The 21772-nt window shown below is 42.8% G+C and overlaps 1 protein-coding gene across 6 annotated transcripts in view; it reads left to right on the top strand.

Annotated features, from left to right (window-relative positions):
* The window catches only part of Erc1 (ELKS/RAB6-interacting/CAST family member 1), a 346919-nt gene that overhangs the window by 135622 nt on the left and 189525 nt on the right, over positions 1-21772 (top strand). For 2 of the 6 annotated variants that reach the window (XM_045137236.1, XM_045137239.1), the window contains 3 exons: positions 163-174; positions 12243-12378; positions 20331-20462. In XM_045137236.1, coding sequence (XP_044993171.1) covers positions 163-174; positions 12243-12378; positions 20331-20462 — 280 coding nt within the window. The remainder of the gene's footprint in view (positions 1-162; positions 175-12242; positions 12379-20330; positions 20463-21772) is intronic. The other 4 variants (XM_045137240.1, XM_045137238.1, XM_045137241.1 and 1 more) reach the window with 3 other exon arrangements.

Here is a 21772-nt window from a genome sequence, read left to right as displayed (position 1 = left end):
AGAATTGGAAATGGCCTGTGCAGAATCTGTGTTTCTGTCCTCTTCTTCCATGTTTTACATTTTGTCTGTCTTCATGAATGTTGTTATTTGTGAATATTGTCCTTACTAATTCTTTCTAACTTTCTCTTTCACGTTTTCTTCCTGGATTTGCTGTTCCTTCAGCCTCACCTCAAGGTCAGTATGCTTGCACTGAAACAAAGATAATGTAATTGTGAACCATTTACTAACACTATCCTCTGTTTAACTTATTTAGGAAAGAGAAGCATAGAAGTGTAGTTATGAGAGCATAAACTGTCAGGAAAGTAAGGCTGACTATAGGCGTCGATACAAACTTTGCACTTTGGAAGGTAGATGCTAAAATGAACCTGTTCTGACCTGAAGGTGTTCAGTCACCAGGGGACTGAGGAGGGGTAACTGATTTAATGTTGTTAATGGTTCATGAGCATTGTCGTGGTTATTAAGCAGGGTAACATGCATCCCGAATGGTGGAGGTAAAGTTGACACTGAGTGAGTTTCTGGGAGAACCTTCGAATTGTTTTACAGAGAAACACTTAACACTCACATTGTTTTATTTGTGACTCTGCTAAATGGTAGATGTAGTGATTACACGCTATTGTGCTTCCTGTGGTGGAAGTTTTATTTTGCCTCCCTTGATCTTCTCAGCACTGATTGTTTCCATTTTAAGCCGAAAATGCAAACACAAGAGCCAATGAAGTGACCTTCTTGTCATAATTAGAAAGTAGACATTTATGAGGGTATTGTGCATATAAGCTATAATATAAAGTGTGAAAACTTTTGACAGGGTTAAAAAATGAACTTCTTGGGTTGCAGAGATAGATTAATATTTAAGGCACTTGCCCATATAAGCTGTATGCCCAAGGTGGCACATGTGTCTGGAGTTCACTTGCAGTAACTAGAGGTCCTGGTGCACCTGTTCCCTCCCTCCCTCCTCCCCTCCCTCCTCCCCTTCCTCTCCTCCCTCCTCCCCCTCCTCTCTCTCTTGTAGGTAAATAAAAAAATATTTTTTAGTGAATTTATTAAGCCAGGTGTGGTGATGCATACCTTTGATCCCAGCACTCAGGTGGCAGAGATATGAGGATCACCATGAGTTCAAAGCCAGGCTCAAACTACACAGTGAATTCCAGGTCAGCCTGGGTTAGAGTGAGACCCTACCTTGAAACACCCCAAATAAATAAATAAATAAGTGAGTAAAATCAACAAAACAGCATGTTAGTATGCTGTATGTCTTACATAGTGCCTGTCACGATGATGAACTTGTACTTAGTTCTGTGATTCTTACGGCTGACGTAGGATTAGACAGGGCAGACTTATCATAAAGGGTTTATGAATGTGATCCCTCTAGGTTCTTAAGGCTGACATGGATCAGACAGGGCAGACATTCTGATAAAGGGACTAAGAGTGTGGATGTGATCCCTCCAGGTTCTTATGCCTGGCATATGGATTTGACAGGGAAGACTGTTCTGATAAAGGCACTAAGAAGACAGAATGTGATCTTTCAGGTAATCTTACAGGTGACATATGCATTAGACAGGGCAGACATTCTGATAAAGGGACTAAGAGTGTGGATGTGATCCCTCCAGGTTCTTAAGGCTGACATGGATTAGACAGGGCAGACATTCTGATAAAAGGGCCTAGAGTGTGGAATATGATCCCTCCAGGTTTAGGTGGTCAAGTGATGATGTTCAGATGTGTTTTTTGAGGCAGGATTTTTGTCGTTGTTGTTTGTTTGTTTGTTTGTTTTTCGTTTTTCAAGGTAGGGTTTCACTGTAGCCCAGGCTAAACTGGAATTCACTGTGTAGTCTCAGGGGGACCTTGAACTCATGGTGATACTCCTACCTCTGCCTCCCGAGTGCTGGGATTAAAGGTGTGCGCCACCATGTGCGCCTTGAGGCAGGTTTTAGCCCAAATCGGCCACAAATTCTTGAATCTTCCTGCCTTAACATCCTGAGTGTTAGAATTACAGGCATGGAACATTATACTTAGATCTTTTCCTGTTATGCTCAGGACTCTATATTATTGATGCAGGATTTTGGGGCTCAGGAGGGCCCCCCCAGTGTATGAACCCCAAGTTTTGAGTTCTGTCTTAGCTTTAACAAGTAATTGATAAATACTGAATAAAGAAGGATAAATTATGAGTTATTAAGTTTATGGGGGGAAATCACAAATTGTGAGGTTTATTTAAGGGAGAAATCACAAATTGTGAGGCTGTGCAAACGCACTCTCATGTGGAAAGTACATAGTTTTTATAAGGTTCTTTTAAGAGTAATTGAAGCCGGGCATGGTGGCGCACACCTTTAATCCCAGCACTCGGGAGGCAAAGGTAGGAGGATCTCCGAGAGTTCGAGGCCACCCTGAGACTACATAGTGAATTCCAGGTCAGCCTGAGCCAGAGTGAGACCCTACCTCGAAAAACAAAAACAACAAAACAAAAAAAAAAGAGTAATTGAGTTTTTTGGGGGAAAACATTGGAGTAGAGCCACAAGCATGTTGACTTAAGAGAAACTGAGTCTTGGCTGGGCATGGTGGCGCACATCTTTAATCCTAGCACTTGGAGGCAGAGATAGGAGGATTGCCATGAGTTTGAGGCCACCTTTGGACTACATAGTGAATTGCACGTCAGCCTGAGGTAGAGTGAGACCCTATCTTGAAAAAAAAAAAAAAGGGAGGGAGGGAGAGAGAGAGAGAGAGAGAGAGAGAGAGAAGGAGGGAGGGAGGGAGGGAGAGAAACTGAGTCTTTTAAAGTGAAATTAGGGTAAAGGTACAAGCATGTGGGTTTAAGAGAAACTGATGCTTTTAAGGACAGAGTAGAGGGCTGGAGGGATGGCTTAGTGGTTAAGGCATTTGCCTGTAAAGCCAAGGACTCAGGTTTGATTCCCCTGGACCCATGTTAGCCAGATGCACAAGGTGGTGCATGCTTCTGGAGTTCATTTTGCAGTGGCTGGAGGCTCTGGTGCTCCCATTCTCCCCCCCCCTCCTCCTTCCCTCTCTCTCTTCCTGTGTGTCAAATAAATTAATAAAAAAATATATTTTAAAAAAGACAGTAGAGTAAAGCTGCTGGCCCTAAAAAGTTGAAACTAGGAGCTTGTGCAGGGAAACTTGGGAAGAGCCCGCATGGCATTTGCCGTGTGTATTTAGACAACTTAAGATGGCAAATGGTGAGGCAAAGTGGGGGGGGGGGGATGAGAGGGCAGATATCAAAGCAGAGACCAAGAGATTCAGAGGAGAAAGGAGCAATGATGGGAGTTACACTCACAGTTACCCCCAGTTTAAAGAAATTACATGGGTAGCAAGTCTAGAGTGGGTGAGAGCACCATGTGTTAGATCTGGAGTGTAAGAAATACACACATGTAGATTCAGAAACCAGAGGAAAATCATGTGTAACCAAAGAGAAATGTGATCCCAAATATAAAGCAGAGGCAGGCAGGAAAGCCATCCAAACCACGGAACAGTTTTATGTTCTCTGCCCCCCCCCCTCCGCCCCCAGCCAGCCTGGGTGAGGGGAAGCCAGACTCACATGCATCCCTGTGGCCCTATGAAAAATTGGTGGGCAGGCTGAGCAGAGAAGCAGAGCTGAGCTGGGCCAAGGGAGTGGAATTTGTGATAGGAAGAAAGCTGGAACCTTAGTAGGCAAGGGGAAGGCCTTATTGGTTGGTAGGTCAAAGGTGGGTCCCTGTGCCACCTTGTGCATCTAGCTTATGTGGGTTCTGGGGAGTCGAACCTGGGCCCCTGTGTGCTTTGCAGGCAAGTGCCTTAGCCACTAAGGCATCTGTCCATTCCAGGAGTTCCATTTTTTACTGGCATGTGGGTGGCATCTCATGGTTCTCTTTGAGCCTCAATCCCTAACTGAAACTGCCTAAAAACAGCTATCATCCTCCTACCCTCCTTCATTGTCCCCTCCTAGCCCAAGAAGTAGCTGCAGGTTATTTGGATTTTCCGAGTTATCTCCTGTATAGTTGCTTCCCCTGCTCCAGTACTAGAGGCTGAATCTAGGGCTTTGCACATGCTAAGCAAATACTCTTCCACTGAGTAAAATCTCCAGCTTCTCGTCTGTAGTTTTTCCTCTAAAATCAGAATTACTATCAAACGTATAGCTGTTGAATGAGTTAATACAATAGCTTTGTAACTGTGTGTGCCAGAGGTAAACAGTCATCAGATGACATAATTATGATCGTTCCTTCTTGCTTGCTTTTTTATTTGTTCTGAGGTAGGTTCTCTAGTCCAGGATGACCTGGAACTCACTCTATAGTTCCAGGCTAGCCTTGAATTTACAGTGATCCTCTTACTTCTGTCTCCCAAGTGCTGGTTAAAGGTGTGTGCTACCATGTCTGGCTTACTTCTTGTGTTTTTGTTTTTGTTTTTAATAGACTGTTCCTTGTCCTGATGTCATACATTTCATGTTCTTTACAACACTGTCACGCTTACTGATTCATACTGGAGTTAATAGACAATACAAATCAGAATCCCCGTGAGAAGGACCAGTTCTGAGTCACACATTGCTAGGTGATGTCGTTACTGTGCAAACATAGAGTGTGCTTAGATCAGCTAAGGGGGCTGTGACGGCGCTGAGCAGTGTACTGTCCATGAGCCTCTGCACACGGTGCTTCAGTGTTAGCCATTGCTTCAGGTAGCACGCGACCACATGTGTGTAGAACAGTAAGATGTTTCAGGTCAGAGATTGGTACTTAAATGGTTCACTTACCTTTTGAGGTATTAAAATCTGTATTATTGCCTGCCAAGTAAAATTGGGGATTTTTTTTTTTTTTTTTTGAAGTAGGGTCTCACTCTAGCTCAGGCTTGACATGGAATTCACTCTGTAGTCTCAGGCTGGGAATTGGGGGTTGTTTTTGGAAAGAAGCTTTCTTCCCTATTACTACTTCCTGGATTTTCATTGTGTAAGTTGAAAATTTAAGTGTTAATTCTGAAAAGGTTTACCTTTAACTCATTTTATCAGTCATTTCGATAAAATAAAAATACAGACAGGGGCTCTAGAGATGGCTTAACGGCTACCTGTGCCTCCTGTGCAAGCATGAGGACTTGAAGGGGCCTGAATCTGACTGAGTTCGAATTTCCAGAACCCATGTAAACAGCTTGATGTGGCCATGTGCTCCTGTAACCCCAGATCCATAATGGGAAGCAGAGACAAGGGAGCTGCCTAGGTTTATGAAAAGCAGCTCCAGTTTCAATAAGAGACTCAAAACCAAATAGGAGAATTATGGAGCGGACACTCAGTGTTCTGCTCTGGCTGCCACCACAGACAAGTACCCCCACCCACGCACATACCAACATAAGCAAGCACATGGGAGCCAAAAGGGCATATCCATGTGCATATGCCAACCACACCACAATCACACACCCACACACACAAGCCAAAAAAAATGCCAACATAAAATTCAATGATGAATTTCTTACCCAGTCTAATTCATCAAAAAGAAAGTTCTTCAGTCACATCTGAACCTTCTTTTACATTATCTCTTGGCAGATCATCTTGCTCCCCTATTATAAAGTAATTGGATCTTTATTTTTATTCATTTATTTGAAAGAGAGAGAGAGAGAGAGGGAGACATGGATAAAATGCACCACCTTGTACATCTGGCTTACATGGGTCCTGGAGAATCGAACCTGAGTTCTTTGGCTTTGCAGGCAAACACTTTAACCACTAAGCCATCTCTTTAAAGTACAAAAGTGGAACAGAGACAAGTTACTTTGGTGTTCTGTGAATGTGAAAGAAAGCCCTGGCTCTGTGACTGCAGAGAGAGGAGAAAAGCATGAAGAAGCAGTGGCAGGTGACAGTCGCAGTAGATTTCAGAGGCCAGGTGAGAGCTTGACACATGAACTGTACACTCAAAAAGGAAATGGCAATTCCTAACCACCAACACTGAATGAAACGTTCCCTTTTCCTTCTCTGTTGCTGCAAACGAGAGGAAAAGGAAGCCTCAGAAGAAAGCAAAGAGAATTGTTGGTGTGTTTATGTGATGTGTGGGGATATGCATGCATGTGTGCGTGTAGAGGCCAGAAGAAGTTTTTTTTAAAAATATTTTTTGGTTCATTTTTTTTTATTTATTTGAGAGTGACAGAGAGAGAGGGGAGAGAGAGAGAGAGAGAGAGAGAGAGAGAGGGAGAGAAAATGGGCACACCAGGGCTTCCAGCCACTGCAAACGAACTCCAGATGCATGCGCCCTCTTGTGCATCTGGCTAACGTGGATCCTGGGGAATCAAGCCCCAAACCAGAGTCCTTAGCCTTCACAGGCAAGCTCTTAACCGCTAAGCCATCTCTCCAGCCCCCAGAGGGAGTTTTAATGTGGTTCCTGCCTTTCATCTTGCTTGAGGCAGGGTCTTCGGTTCTTGTTGCTAACCACTGTGTTAACCAAGACAGCTGGTCCACGCGCTTCCAGGTAATTCTCCTGTCTCTGCCTCCCATCTCATGAAAGGCACACAGGGATTACAGAAGCCTGTCATGGGTTCTGAGAATTTGAACTCAGGTACTCACACTTGTTGGGAAGCACTTTATCCACTGAGCCATCTCCTCAGCCCCCAAAATACTACATAAGAAGTCTGCAGACTATGTAAGAAGGAGACATTGGAGAAGGTCTCAACGTAGAGAAAGGACCTGCCGTTCCTCTCTCCCTCCGGTAAAGTGTAGGAGAGAGACAATTCTGAAACTATAATCAAAGCTCTCAGGAGAGTAAATCTCCATAAACCCCCAACCCCACTCCCCTCCTGACTAAGCAAGCAGTGAACACTGGACAGGAGCTGACCTGGATGGACACAGACATGGATATAAATCTACTCAAGCATTGAGCTAAGAGGACACTCTATGGAGAGACTAACTCAACGGTGATGAACAGCATGAAGGCCATTCCTACGCAGGACTTCAGTGTAGCACGGAAGACAATTGGAAGGCATATTAAATTCAGCACGTTTTGAATCATCCTGTGTGAATGCCAGACAAGCAGCTGTTTTCCCGCTAGCAGAGTTAGCTGCAAAGAAAATCAAATGTCCACACTGATCCTAGCATGGAAGAAATATTGATGTCATATCATTCTTAAAAATATTTATTTATGGGCTGGAGAGATGGCTTAGCGGTTAAGCGCTTGCCTGTGAAGCCTAAGGACCCCGGTTCGAGGCTCGGTTCCCCAGGTCCCACGTTAGCCAGATGCACAAGGGGGCGCACGCATCTGGAGTTCGTTTGCAGTGGCTGGAAGCCCTGGCCCATTCTCTCTCTCTCCCTCTGTCTGTCTGTCTCTCTGTGTCTGTAGCTCTCAAATAAATAAATAAAAAATAGACAAAAAAAAATTAAAAAAAAAATTTTATTTATTTGAGAGTGGGTGTGTCAGGGCCTCTAGCTACTGCAAATGAACTCTAGACCCATGAACCATCTTGTGCACCTGGCTTACAGGGGTATTGGGATATTAAACTCGGGTCCTTTGCTTTGCAAGCAAGAAACTTGACCTCTGAGCCATCTCTCCATCCCTATATCTTTTTTTTTTCCCCTGAGGCAAGCCCAACAGACTGCCTTTTTTTATGCGAGAGGTGGGGGTGGGGAGGAAAGAAGAGGGAAGGAAAGAAAGAATTGCCATGCCAGGGCCTGCAGCCACTGAAGTTGAACTCCAGATGCGTGTGTCCCTTGTGCACTTTGCGACTGCATGCTTGCATCCCTGTGTGTCTGGCTTATGTGGGACCTGGAGAGTCGAACACGAGTCCTTAAGCTTCGCAGGCAAGCATCTCAACCGCTAAGCCATCTCTCCGGCACCCCGCATATAATTTTTTTTTTTTTTTTTTTGGTTTTTCAAGATAGGGTCTCACTCATTCTAGCTCTGGTGACCTGGAATTCACTGTGTAGTCTGAAAATGGCCTTGCTGTCACCCAGGCTGACCTGGAATTTACTATGTAGTCTCAGGCTGGTCTCAAACTCAGAATGATCCTCCTACCTCTACCTCCCAAGTGCTGGGATTAAAGGCATGCACCACCACACCCATCTGTATCTAAATATTTGATCAAGAAATGCATCCCCTTTTACCTTTTTTTCTTTCCTTCCTTGCTTCTTTCCTTTTCTTTTCTTTTAAGGTAGGGTCTCTAGTCCATTCTGACCTGGCACTTACTCTATAGTCTCCGACTGGCCTTGAACTCACAATGATTAAAGGCAGCTGCCACCACGCCTGGTGCTTCCCTCTCTCTCTCTTTTTGGTGTATGTGTGTATAATATATGTGTGCGCACGTGCGTGTGTGTGTGTGTGTGTGTGTGTGTGTGTGTGTGTATGATGCACACACAGAGTCCAGAGGAGAATGCTCTGGGTCCTGTATCACTTTTCCACATTGTTTTCCATTATTTATTTATTTATTTATTTGAGAGATGGGGAGGGAGAGGAAGAGGTGGGCAGATAATGGGCGCACTAGGGCCTTCAGACACTGCAAACGAACTCCAGATGTATGCGCCTCCTTGTGCATCTGGCTTACGTTTGTCCTGGGAAATCAACCTGGGTCTTTTGGCTTTGTAGGCAAGCACCACTAGGCCATCTGTCCAGCCCCACATTGTTTTCTTGAGGTGAAATCTCTCTCTGGACCTTGAGCTTCCATTTTTGGTCAGTGAGACCCAGTGATTCTTCTCTCTCCATACCCTTTCCAACATGCACACACGTGTGCTTGCCATGCAGGGGAAGGGGGGGGAGAGAATTTTGTATCCATGCCTGACTTTTTTATGTGGGTGTTAGGAATCTAACTTCAACCCTCTCAGGCCCTCATGCTTGTGTGCTAGATACTTTTACCTCCTGAGCCATCTTTCCAGTCCTTCTCCTTCTCCTTTTACTAACATACATACATACATTCATTCATTCATACATACATTTTGGGGGGTAGGGTCCTCCTACCTCAGCCTCCTGAGTGCTGGGATTAAAGGTGTTTAAGTTTTTTAAATAATTTATTTATTTACTTATGAGAGAGAGAGAGAGAATATGGGTGTGCCAGGGCCTCTAGCCCCTGCAGCCGAACTCCAGAATCATGTGCTACCTTGTGCATCTGGCTTATGTGTATCCTGGGGAATTGAACCTGAGTCCTTAGGCTTTGCGGGCAAGTGCCTTAACTGCTAAGCCATCTTATCTGTCCAGCCCAAAATTTTATTCTTAAACTACAACCTAGCTGGGCATGGTGTTGCATGCCTTTAATCCCAGCACTTGGGAGACATAGGTAGAATGATCGCTGTGAATTCAAGGCCACCCTGAGACTACCTCGTGAATTCCAGACCAGCCTGAGCCAGAGCGAGACCCTATCTCTGAAAGCCAAAACAAGCAATACAACAAAAACCCACAACCTCAAACAAGGAAATATCTTTTTGGTTCATATAACATCAATTTCAGGTGGATGTGAATGACAAAGTTGTCACATTTTTAGGGGAATGTCTATGAATTTGGTCTGGGCAATATTTTGTTTGGTAAAGTCATAAATTGTACTTCATAAAGGAGAAGATTGATTCATTAAGACAGTCTTAAATTCCATAAACACATAAATAACATAGAAATTAAAGTATTAGCTCATTGATTGCATAAAAATATTTGGATAATATGTAACAGATATAGAACATGAAGAATCCTTACCTACAGATTATTGGGGAAAAGACACCCTAATCAAACAGTGGATAAAAGATACAAGGAGCCATGCAACCATAGTGGAAATAAGAATGACCAGATACCATATGAAAAGAGGTTCATCCTCAATAGTCAGAAAACCTCATTCTAAAACTATAATGAGGACTGTAGTGATGACTCAGTGGTTAAAAGTGCTTGCTTGCAAAGCCTGATGGCCAGCATTCCATTCTCTAGTACTCACTTAAAGCCACATGCAAAATGGTGCATGCATCTGGAGTTATTTGTAGTGGCAAAAGGCTCTGGTGTGCCAGTTTTCCCGCTTCATCCCTCCCCTTGCAAATAAATTAATACAAATGCTTTTTTTTTTTTTTTTTAAAGCCAGGCATGGTTGCACATGCCTTTAATCCTGACACTTTGGAGGCCATGGTAGGAGGCTTGCTGTGAGGCGAGCCTGAGGCTACATAGTGAATTTCAGGTCAGCCTGGGGTAGACTGAGACCCTACCTTGAAAAACAAAATACAAAACAAAAAAGCCCGGTGTGGCGGCACATGCCTTTAGTGCCAGCATTAGGAGGGTTACTGTGAGTTTGATGCTAACCTGGGCTACAGTGAGATCCTACCTTGAGAAAAATAACCAAAATCTATAGTTAACTGGGGTGCAGATGTAAGTCAGTAGTCTACTTCCCTAGCATGTGTTAAGGTCCTGGGTTTGTCTCCAGCACTTCAACAGTCTTCCCCTGCCCCACCAAAAAAAAAAAAAAAAAAAAAATCCCGTGATATACTGTGATAATGTTGCATTTTGGTAGTTGTGGGGAAATGTGACTGTTGCTGTTAGCTACTACTTGTAAGAGGAAATTAATAAAATCTTACTATCTAGCCTGGAATTCCATGTTATAGTCTTGTTTCTTGTAGAAACTCTTACATTGGTCTCTCAGTTTGTACCTAGAAGTATTGTTTATATTAGGAAGAAAGTTGAAACAAACCAATTATCAAACAACCTTGGGAACAGGTTAAATCAGTTGCCATATGTTGTTGGATTTTGCAGTGAAAATCAAGGAGATTAAAATAAACTGTACCATCCTTACTGGTATGTCTGAGACTCAGACTATATGTGAAAACATGAAGTTGCAAATTTTATAAAGTTCAAAAACATGCAAGCCAGCCAGGTATGGTGGCATACGCCTTTAATTCCAGCACTCGGGAAGCAGAGGTAGGAGGATCACAATGAGTTCGAGACCACCCTGAGACTACAGAGTGAATTCCAGGTCAGCCTGTGAGACCCTACCTCAAAAACAAAACAAAACAACAACAAAAAAAAATGCTAGCTAAATGAATGGTATCTACATATAGGTAACAAAATTATAATACAAGATTTTTCTATCCAATTAATAAAATACCAAGATTTTAGTTTATATTCCAGGCTGCCTGGGACGTACTATGCCACTCTGGCTGTCCTCAAACTCATGCCAGTCCTCTTGCCTTAGCCTTTCAAGGCATGTGGTGGCAGTCATGAGCTGCCATGCTGGGCACAAACAAGATCACCGTGTTTCGTACTTTTATCTGTGAGTATATGTTTGTGTGTGTGTGTGCGCGCGCGTGCACGCAGGTCAGCAGACAACCTTGGAAGGTTGATCCTTCCACCTTGTTGTCATGGTCTCTACTTGTTTTTGCTGCTGGGGAGGCCAGACTAGCTGGCTCCTGGCACTTTGGGATTCTCTTGACTTGGTCTGCTATTGCTGTAGGTGTTTGTATTACTGTCTTGTATGCCACTTTTGCATCTGGCTTTACATGGATGCTGGGGATTGAACTCTGGTGTCAGGCTTGCTACCTCCCCACCTCTCCACGAGAGCATTTTAAATGCAAATTTAATTTCGTGTATTTTAAACTCCTCTTACCAGTGGAGGGTAGCATATTGTGCTTCAGGATAGAGAGTGGTGCATAAATAACTGTAGAGTGAGAGCGCATTATTTCTTCTTTATATCATTCCATTTGTGTATACATACATTATAGATGGATTTTTGAATATTTGAAATATTTAATGATAAAATTACAATGCTATTTCAAAACTTACCTTAATCAAACAACTAGCATGAAATTGCATTGATGTTTGGAAACTGCTTCTCTAATTTCAGCCTAAATGCTTGAGTTACTTTTTGTCATTTCAGACTCTCCTGTGTTTTTCTTTTCTTTTTTCTTAAATTATTTTTTGTTCACTTTTATTTATTTGAGAGTGACTGACAGAATGGGTGTGCCAGGGCCTCTAGCAGAACTCCAGACGCGTGCGCCCCCTTGTGCATCTGGCTAACGTGGGTCCTGGGACATTGAACCTCCAACTGGGGTCCTCAGGCTTCACAGGCAACTGCTTAACCGCTAAGCCATATCTATCCAGCCCAGTGTTTTTCTTTTATTCTGCATTTTCATTGTACCTCATAAAGTATGTGGTGAAATAGACATTAGGGGAAAATTAGAACATCATTGGGTAGAGTTTGTTTCCATTGATAGGAAAGAAGTTTGAATTGTTGAATTTACACTGGGAATTCTTTGTTGGTTTCTAGGTGTTCCAGTTGGCATGGGCGAAGTCTGTAAATACACATAGTCTTTTCTGTGCACAGGTATGAAAAGCTTGGCTTCTTACTCTCAACAGGCAAGTGAAAGACCAGAATAAGAAGGTTGCCAATCTGAAGCACAAGGAGCAGGTGGAGAAGAAGAAGAGCGCGCAGATGCTGGAGGAGGCCCGGCGCCGGGAGGACAGTCTCAACGACAGCTCCCAGCAGCTGCAGGTCAGAGCGCGGGTCGCGGCCGGCTGGCAGGCGCCCTCTCGCATGCTGCTGCTCTTTCTCCGCAGCCCCCGCTTCTCTCTCTAACCCTGCTTTGCTGCCTTCCTGCCAGACCAGCTGTTACCAAGAAAGTAACAGCTTTTAGTAGAAAAGGCAGGTAGGCTTTCTTCCACAGCGCTGAGAAGACACTGAAGCCTAAGAGGAAGTTCATCTTGCCTCAAGGTAGTCACATGGGTAAGTTCAGTGTTGGGTTAATGAGTGGGACACAGAAAGTCTCAGGTGGTTAGCATAACTGTTGGCCAGTTCCATTTATTCAAGTACACAGTGAACTTTGGTTTGTGTCTTTTTTTCCCCTTTCTCTTTCTTTTTGGTATTTTTCGCTCACTTTTCTTCATCTTTCCTTTTTTTTAAATTCAATTTTAAGAAAATAATTTCAGTCATAAAGAACAGTTTTTCACTTCATCATCATAATAACTGGTAAATTAAACATAATAACATAATTCAAAAATTAATTAAACCAGACCCAATCACAGTAGATTTTATTTTTAAATTCATTTATTTGCACATATGTGTGTGTTGTATGTCAGGGACTCTTACCAGTGCAAATGAATGCCAGACACTTGTGTTACTTTTTGCATCTGGCTTGTATGGGAGGCTTGGGAATTGAACTTGGTCCAGCAGGGTTTACAAGTGAGTGTCTTTAACCACTAAGCCATTTCCCTGTGATTTTCATGGGCCTTCTTATTTTCATGGCCCCTCTTCTCTTGGTCGTAATACACGAGAAAGGTTTAGGTCTCACTCTAGGACAACCTGGGCTACACAGTGAGTTCCAGGTCAGGGTGTACTGGAGTGAGACCCTGCCTCAAAAACAAAACAACAGAAGTCATCTTGGTTTTTCTTTTTTAAAATGCAAAGTGATAGATAACTATACTGACATGTGGCTACATTCCCAGCACATAGAGTCTTGAGGCAGAAGGACCACCAGTTCTAAGCCAGCCTGGGCTACCTAATGAGACCTGGAGTGGTAGAGAGGGCAGCAAAGGGGAGGGGAAGAGGAGTAAGGGGAGGGAGAGGAGGAGAGGATGTGGGAGGGGAGAGGGGTTTGAGAGAGAGAGAATGGGTGCACCAGGGCCTCTTGCCACTGGAAACAAACTAGACTTATGTGCCACCATGTGCAACTGGCTTATGTGAGTACTGGGGAGTCGAACCTGGGTCCTTAGGCTTTGCAGGCAAGTACCTTAACCACTAAGCCAGTTCTCTAGCCCAAGTTTAGAAAGATTTTATTATAGAGATTAGAGAAGGAAGGGATGCAGAGCTCTCAAGGGGGGAATAATCATTGGCCTAAAATGGACCGTTTGAGTCTGGGTTAGACTCAAAATATAATACAGTGGATTAAAATAGATCAATTATATTAGAATTTAAAAGTTTAATGTTAATAAACTCAGGCTTGCTAGGCTATCAGCTCATTACCACAAAAACAGTTAAAAAAATTTTAAATAAACTGTTATAGGGAAACCAAATAATTGAGCATGGTAAGTTTAGTGTCAAAGAATTATAAATAAGTAATGGGCTTAGGTTATTCAGAAGTGAATGCTAAAGTTACGAGATAAAATTCAGTGTAGTGATTTATAATGAGTAGAACAGGTTCATACTCATTGATTAATCTTTCACACCCTTTCAAAAGGAGAAAATAATTTGTATCCCCCGCCACACACAGGAAGATCATTATTACAGTACTCGAGGGAGGCTCTGGGGATTTGATTCCCTAGTACCCACGTAAAGCCAGATATACAAAGTGGTATATGCATCTTGAGTTTGCAGTGGTTGGAGACCCTGGCACATCCATTCTCTCTCTCTCTCTCTCTCTCTCTGCTTGCAAATAAATAAAAATACTTTTTAAAATTTTCATAATTTCAGGATGAAGAGATGGTTTAGTGGTCAAGGCATTTACTTGCAAAGCCAAAAGATCCAGGTTCAGTTCCCAAGGACCCACGTAAGCAAGATGCACAAGGTGGCACATATGGCTGGAGTTCATTTGCAGTGGCTGGAGTTCCTAGCATGCCCTTTTTCTCTATCTCTCTCTAAATAAGTTAAAATAATTTCATAATTTCATTTTCTTTATAGCTGAATAAAAACTCCATTGTGTAGAGGCACCGCATTTCCATTTATCAGTTGACGAGCATCTAGGTTGATTCCGTTTCCTAGTTGTTGTAGTTACCTTTGCTTAGCTGGCACAAAACGCCTCATCCAGAGCAGCTAATGGGAGGAAAGAAGTTACTTTTGGCTCACAATCTCAAATCGACCTCATGATGATGGGGCAAGCATGACATGAGCAGAGGATGGACATCACCTCTTTGCCATGGCTCATGAAAAACAGGAGAGTGAGCTGAACTCTAGGGAGCTGACTGTCACACCCCTAAAACCCAACCCCCAAAACAGCTTACTCCAGCAAGGCTGCACCTCCCAGGCCCCTCCCTCCCAGACTGCCTTCTAAAAAAGACTTACTGGGCAGGGCATGGTGACACAACTCCTTTAATCCCAGCACTTGGGAGGCAGAGGTAGGAGGATCACCGTGAGTTCAAAGCCACTCAGACTACGTAGTGAATTCCAGGTCAGCCTGGACTATAGTGAGACCCTACCTCTGAAAACCAAAATAAATAAATAAATAAAATAAAAATACTTGTCTTTTATTTGCTTCTTAGAGACAGAGAGTGAGAATGGGTATGCCAGGGCCTCTCACCACTGCAAATGAACTCCAGATGCATGTGCCACCATGTATCCGGCTTACTTGGGACCTGGAGAATTGAAACTGAGTTAGGCTTTGTAGGCATGTATCTTAACCGCTAAGCCATCTCTCCATCCCTGACTTTTAAAATTTTTTTATTTTTATTTTCATTTTTTACTTTTTTTTGAGGTAGGGTCTTGCTGTAGCCCAGGAATTCACTGTGTAGTCTCAGGCTGGCCTTGAACTCAATGGCAATCCTCCCACCTCTGCCTCCCAAGCTCTGGGATTTGGCTTTAGTTTCATTTTTTATTTTATTTTATTTATTTGACAGAAAAGGGTGGGGGAGAAAGAAAGAGGAGAAAGAGAATGGGCACACCAGGGCCTCCAGCCACTATCGAACTCCAGACGCATGAGCCACCTTGTGCATCTGGCTAAATGTGAGACCTGAGGCACTAAGCTATCCCTCCAGCCCTTTAGTCTATTTATTTATTTGTTTGTTTGTTTGCAATAGACAGAAGAAAGAGGTAGAAAGAGAGAGAATGGGTGTACCAGGGCCTCCAGCCACTGCAAATGAACTCCAGACGCATGTGTCCACTTGTGTATCTGCGAATCAAGCCTCGAACCAGGGTTCTTAGGCTTCACAGGCAAGCACTTAACCGCTAAGCCATCTCTCCAGTCCTAGTCTCATTTTTAAAAAACATTTTTCTATTTGCATTGTGCATGTGTGCATGCGTTTGTGCATTTGCATGTGCGTTGTATACCTTGTCACTTGAAACTTTTTCCCTGAAGAGAGCTGAATGCATGTCTCTTCACCCCAGATAGGACTCAGACAACTGACAAAAATCGATTACACCAAAACCAGTTTTGGCGAACCAGTCAGTTTCATGGTATTACATTCAGAGTTGGGTGAGGAGTTACTTACAAGAGCATGGGATTATATCAAAAAACCCTGGATTGCAACCTTACGGAGGCTGCGTCATCTAGTCCCAGTTGTAGTTAACCTCTGCTCTCTATACAATCTAGCTTTATTCAAGATCATTTGTAGCTGGGGTGGAGGAGGCTGAGGGAACAATCTCTGGAATTCCAGGTGAAGTTCTTGTGACTTCCCCTCTTCCATCTGTTAGGGAGTATCAGTAGTTGTATTCCTATTGCCATAGACCTGATATCAGTATTATTCTGCTCCTGGACCAAAACATTCTTTAAAAAAAAAAAAATACTGGGCTGGAGGGATGGCTTAGCGGTTAAGTTGTTTGCCTGCAAAACCAAAGGACCTTGGTTTGATTCCCCAGGACCCACCTTAGCCAGATGCACAACGGGGCAAACATGTCTGGAGTTCTTTGCAGTGGTTAGAGGCCCTGGCGTGCCCATTCTGTCTCTCCTTCTTTCTCTGTCAAATAAGTAAATAAAATAAAATAAAATAAAATTATTTTTATTTGAGAGAGTGAAAGAGGTTGATGGTGGGGGCAGGGGAGAATGTACATGCCAGTGCCCTCCAGCCACTGCAGAGGAATCCCAGGTGCATGTATCACCTTGTGCATCTGGCTTATGTGGGTCCAGGGGAATTGAACTGAGGTCCTTTGGCTTTGTAGGCAAATACCTTTACCACTAAACCATTTCTCTAGCACTCAAAGCATTCTTTTTTTTTTTCTCAATTTTTATTAACATTTTCCATGATTATAAAAAATATCCCATGGTAATACCCTCCCCCCCACTTTCCCCTTTGAAGTTCCATTCTCCATCATATCCCCTTCCCATCTCAATCATTCTACTTACATAAATACAATACCAACCTATGAAGTACCCTCCTCCCTTCCTTTCTCTTCCCTTTATACCTCCTTATTAACTTACTGGCCTCTGCTACTGAGTTTTTTCCTTCTCACGCAGAAGCCCAATCATCTGTAGCTAGGATCCACATATGAGGGAGAATATGTGGCACTTGGCTTTCTGGGCCTGGGTTACCTCACTTAGTATAATCCTTTCCAGATCCATCCATTTTTCTTCAAATTTCATAACTTCATTTTTCTTTACCACTGAGTAGACCTCCATTGTATAAATGTGCCACATCTTCATTATCCACTCATCAGTTGAGGGACATCTAGGCTGATTCCATTTCCCAGCTATTATAAATTGAGCGGCAATAAACATGGTTGAGCATGTACTTCTCAGGAAATGAGATGAGTCCTTAGGATATATGCCTAGGAGTGCTATAGCTGGGTCATATGGTAGATTAATCTTTAGCTGTTTTAGGAACCTCCACACTGATTTCCACAATGGCTGGACCAGATTGCATTCCCACCAACAGTGTAGCAGGGTTCCTCTCAAAGCATTCTTTATTTCAAGAGGATATCATGTGATTAGAGAAAAAAATGCCATGCAACACACATGTATGTGCAGATGTATGCCCAGGTTTGGCAATATTTCATGCATGCTTGAATATATATACATATATCATTATTTTTATCTACTATTGATTGATTTTTTTTTTTTTTTTTTTTTGAGGTAAGGTCCCACTGTAGTCCAGGCCACATGGAACTCACTCTGTAGTCCCTGGCTGGCCGTGAGTGCAGAGCTGGGCTTAAAGGCATGCTCCGCTTTGCTTGGCTTCTGTACCACAGCTTCTTTATTCATCAGCTGATGCTTGGGTTGATTCCACGTCATGGTGGTTGTTGAGCCTTGAACTTACTACCTTGCCCTGCAGTAAAGGTGGTTAAAGATGTCTCTTCCACCGGGCATGGTGGCACACGCCTTTAATCCCAGCACTCGGGAGGCAGAGGTAGGAGGATTGCTGTGAGTTTGAGGCCACCCTGAGATTCCATAGTGAATTTCAGGTCAGCCTGGGCTGGAGTAAGACCCTACCTCAAAACAACAACAACAACAAAAAAAGATGTCTCTTCCATACTTTAATTTCCTTGCATTTGAATATAGGCCAGGAGTCAGATTGCTTGATTATATGGTGGTTCAATTTTTACTATTTTAAAGAGACTCCATACTATTGCCACAATGACTGTATTCATTTACATTGCCATTAATATAAGTGTGTGAGAGAAAGCTGCTCTTGCTCTGCATCCTCACAAACATTTGTTATTCTTTTTGTCTTTTTTAATAATAGTATTTGAGGTGTGAAATGATGTCTTATTGTGGGTTTGCACTTCCTTTATGTATAGTGATGTTGAGCCTTTTTAAAGATTTGTTTTATTATTGTTTGATTTTTAGAGTGAGCAAGTAAGAGAGAGCAAGGCCTCAGCCACTACAATCAACCACCAGACACTTGCACTACCTAGTGGGCATGTGTGACCTTAGGCTTGCCTCACTTTTGCATGTCTGGCTAACATGGGATCTGGAGAGTTGAACATGGGTCCTTAGGCTTCACAGGCAAATGTCTTAACCACTAAGCCATCTCTCCAGCCTGGTGTTGAGCCTTTTTGTTCTCAAATGCATATTGGCCATTTTTATGTTTACTTTAAAACATGTCTTTTGCCCATTTTTAAAATTTTGAGTCATTTTTTTTCTTGCTGTTGAGCTTATGGTATAATTTTGGATATGAACTCCTTGTCGTAAAAATATTTTAGAAATATTTTTCTCATTCTGTCATTGTGTCTTCATTATTTTGATTTTTCTGTGTGGTGCTAAAGTTTTTTAGTTTGAAATAATCCTGCTTATCTGTTTTTGCATTTGTTGTCAGTGCTTTTGAGGTTTTATCAAGAAAACCCAAAACAAAACACTGTCAATCCAGTACCATGAAGTTTCCTCTTACATTTCCTTCTAGTAGTTAGTAGTCTCTTAGTTTCGGTCTCTTCTCTTCTCTTCTCTTCTCTTCTCTTCTCTTCTCTTCTCTTCTCTTCTCTTCTCTTCTCTTCTCTTCTCTTCTCTTCTCTTCTCTTCTCTTCTCTTCTCTTCTCTTCTCAAGGTGGCTCATGTGTCTGGAGTTTGTTTGCAGTGTCTAGAAGCCCCTGGCAAGCCCATTCTCTACCCCCCGCCCCCATACACACACCTGTGCCTCTTTCTCTCTCAAATAAATAAATAAATAATTATTTTGAGGTAAGGTCTCACTGTAGTTCAGGCTGACCTGGAATTCACTATATAGTGTCAAGGTGGCCTCAAACTCATGACATTCCTCTTATCTCTGCCTCCTGCATGCTGAGATTGAAGGCATGTGCCATCACACCTGACAATAAAATAGATTTTTAAGCAATGGCTTATTTTCATTCTTCTGCAAGTCATTATTCAGGTACAGCTTGTTCTTTACTCTTACATGTTAATAAAAGACAGTACTTTTTTTTTTTTTAATAAGGTCTCATAGCTGGTCCACCTTGGTATGCCACCAAGTGTGACCTTGAACTCTTAATTCTCCTGCTTGTACCTTCTGAGTGCTGGGCTCATGGGCATGTGTTACCCTGTCTCTTGTATATGGTACTGTGTTTCAAACCTAGTGCTTTATGCATGGTAGACAAACACTTTGAGCTACATCCCCATCCAGTACTGAATTCTACTTTGGTTTTATACAGATTTCAAAAGAAAGTGCTTATATAACTTGATGAATCTAGTTCTCAAATCTACATGAACTTGTCTTTGTTCTTCTTAATGTCTCTACTGTTTTACATGTTCTTAAATGCTTACAGGATTTTGTCTTTTGGATAGATCTATAAATTATCTCTTAAAAAGTTACATGTTAAACTTATACCGTATATTACTTGGTTAACTAACTTGCTCATTCGTAATTCAGGCTGGTCACTTACAAACTGTTGCTTCTAATTTTCTCATGAGAGTAAGAGAAAATTACACCTTCTTGAAGTGTTAGGAAGCATCTTTTCATTTTGGCAGTAGTTTGTCAGCAAGTGACTATGCGATCTGAAAGATGATGCTGTTCAGGTGACTTTTCACCTAGGGTTAACTTTCCCAGGTACGAAAACGCTGTGGTGTTCACGCTGAGCAGAGTTCACATGCCCTGCTGCTTAAGCCGCCTAACAGAAATGATTTCGCTCTCTCTGTCGCAGAGGGCAACTCCAGCATGTCAGCCCTGCTCCACTAACTCTGTCCTTCATCTTCACAATGAAACTTCAGTCTCCTTTTCTTCCCTTGCTTCATTCTTTACTTTGCGGTGACATCTTTCTGGCTTGGAATTTGCTTCTCTGGGGAAGGATCTTTCATGAGCACACTGCCATTCCCCAATGAATAGTTTCTCCTTGAGTTAGCTGATTCACTCCTTCACCTAGTCTTCATCGTTTTCCAGGACAGTCTCCGTAAGAAGGATGACAGGATTGAAGAGCTGGAAGAGGCACTGAGAGAAAGTGTACAGATAACCGCAGAGCGAGAAATGGTGCTGGCACAAGAGGAGTCAGCCAGGACCAGTGCTGAGAAACAGGTCTGCGATCTCATAGAGTTGCTAGCAATGCTGCTGGGTAAATGAAGGTAAAACCCACCCGCTGTAGTTTAGGTCAACCGCACTTACTGCTTCTGAAGCTTCGCCACTACTCCATCAGGTCTCAGTCTGTTTTGGACTTTCGAGGTAGGGTCTCACTCTAGCCCAGGCTGGCTTGGACTTCACTGTGTAGCCTCAGGCTGGCCTCGAACTCACAGTGATCCTCCTAGCTGGGCCTCCTGAGTGCTGGGATTAAAGGTGCCCACCACTATGCCCGGCTTACTCTTTTTATAAAAAAACAATACTTTATTTATTTATTTATTTGCAAGTAGAGAGAGGGAGAGGAGGGGAGGGGAAGGCAGTGGGCATGCCAACATCTCTAGCCACTGCAAATGACTCCAGATACATGTGTCACATTGTACATCTGGTTTTATATGGGTTTTAGGGAATTAAACCCAGGTTGTTAGGCTTGTAGGCAAGTACCTTAAGCGCTGAGCCCTCTCTCTGCAGCCCAAGTTTCAATCTTTTTTTTTGTTTATTTGTTTGTTTGGTTTTTCGAGGTTTGGATCTCACTCTAGCCCAGGCTGACTTGGAATTTACTCTGTAATCCCAGGCTGGTCTTGAACTCATGACAGTCCTCCTAGTTCTGCCTCCTGAGTGCTGGCATTAAAGGTGTGTTTCACCACACCCAGCTAAATCTTTTTTACTAGCAAGAGTTATTAATATGGAAGTCTGTACAGTCATATTTTAGGACTTATTTCACATATATATTTACATAGTAAGGTAATATAGCTAAGAGGTAAATGGAACCCACCTTTGTTACAAGATTTTGGAAAACGTCAGCTGTTTTGTTTTGTTTGTTTTAAGGCAGTGTCTTATTGTACCAGGCTGGCTTCAAACTCATGGTGATCCCCCTCCTTCATTCTCCTAGATGCTGTGATTACAAGTGTGAATCACCATACCCCGGCTCATGACTAAATATATATATCTGAGGCAGGGTTTCATTCTAACCCAGGCTGACCTAGAACTCACTCAGTAGCCCAGGCTGGCCTTGAACTACCAATGATCCTCTCACCTCAGCTTCCTGAGTGGTGGGATTATAGTCATGAGCTACCATGCCTAGGTTGAAAACCAAGGTTTTTTTTTTTCTTTTTATTGACAACTTCCATAATTGTAGACAATGACCATGGTAATTCTGCCCCCTCCACTTTCCCCTCTGCAACTCCACTCTCCATCATATCCTCTCCCCCTCTCAATCAGTCTCTCTTTTATTTTGATGTCATCATTGTTTCTTCCTATTATGATGGTCTTAT

The sequence above is a fragment of the Jaculus jaculus genome, chromosome 18 (genome assembly GCF_020740685.1).
Source record: "Jaculus jaculus isolate mJacJac1 chromosome 18, mJacJac1.mat.Y.cur, whole genome shotgun sequence".
Classification (NCBI taxonomy): Eukaryota; Metazoa; Chordata; class Mammalia; order Rodentia; family Dipodidae; genus Jaculus; species Jaculus jaculus.
The sequence above is the reverse complement of the archived record's forward strand: the minus strand, read 5'-3'. Positions and strand labels throughout refer to the sequence as shown.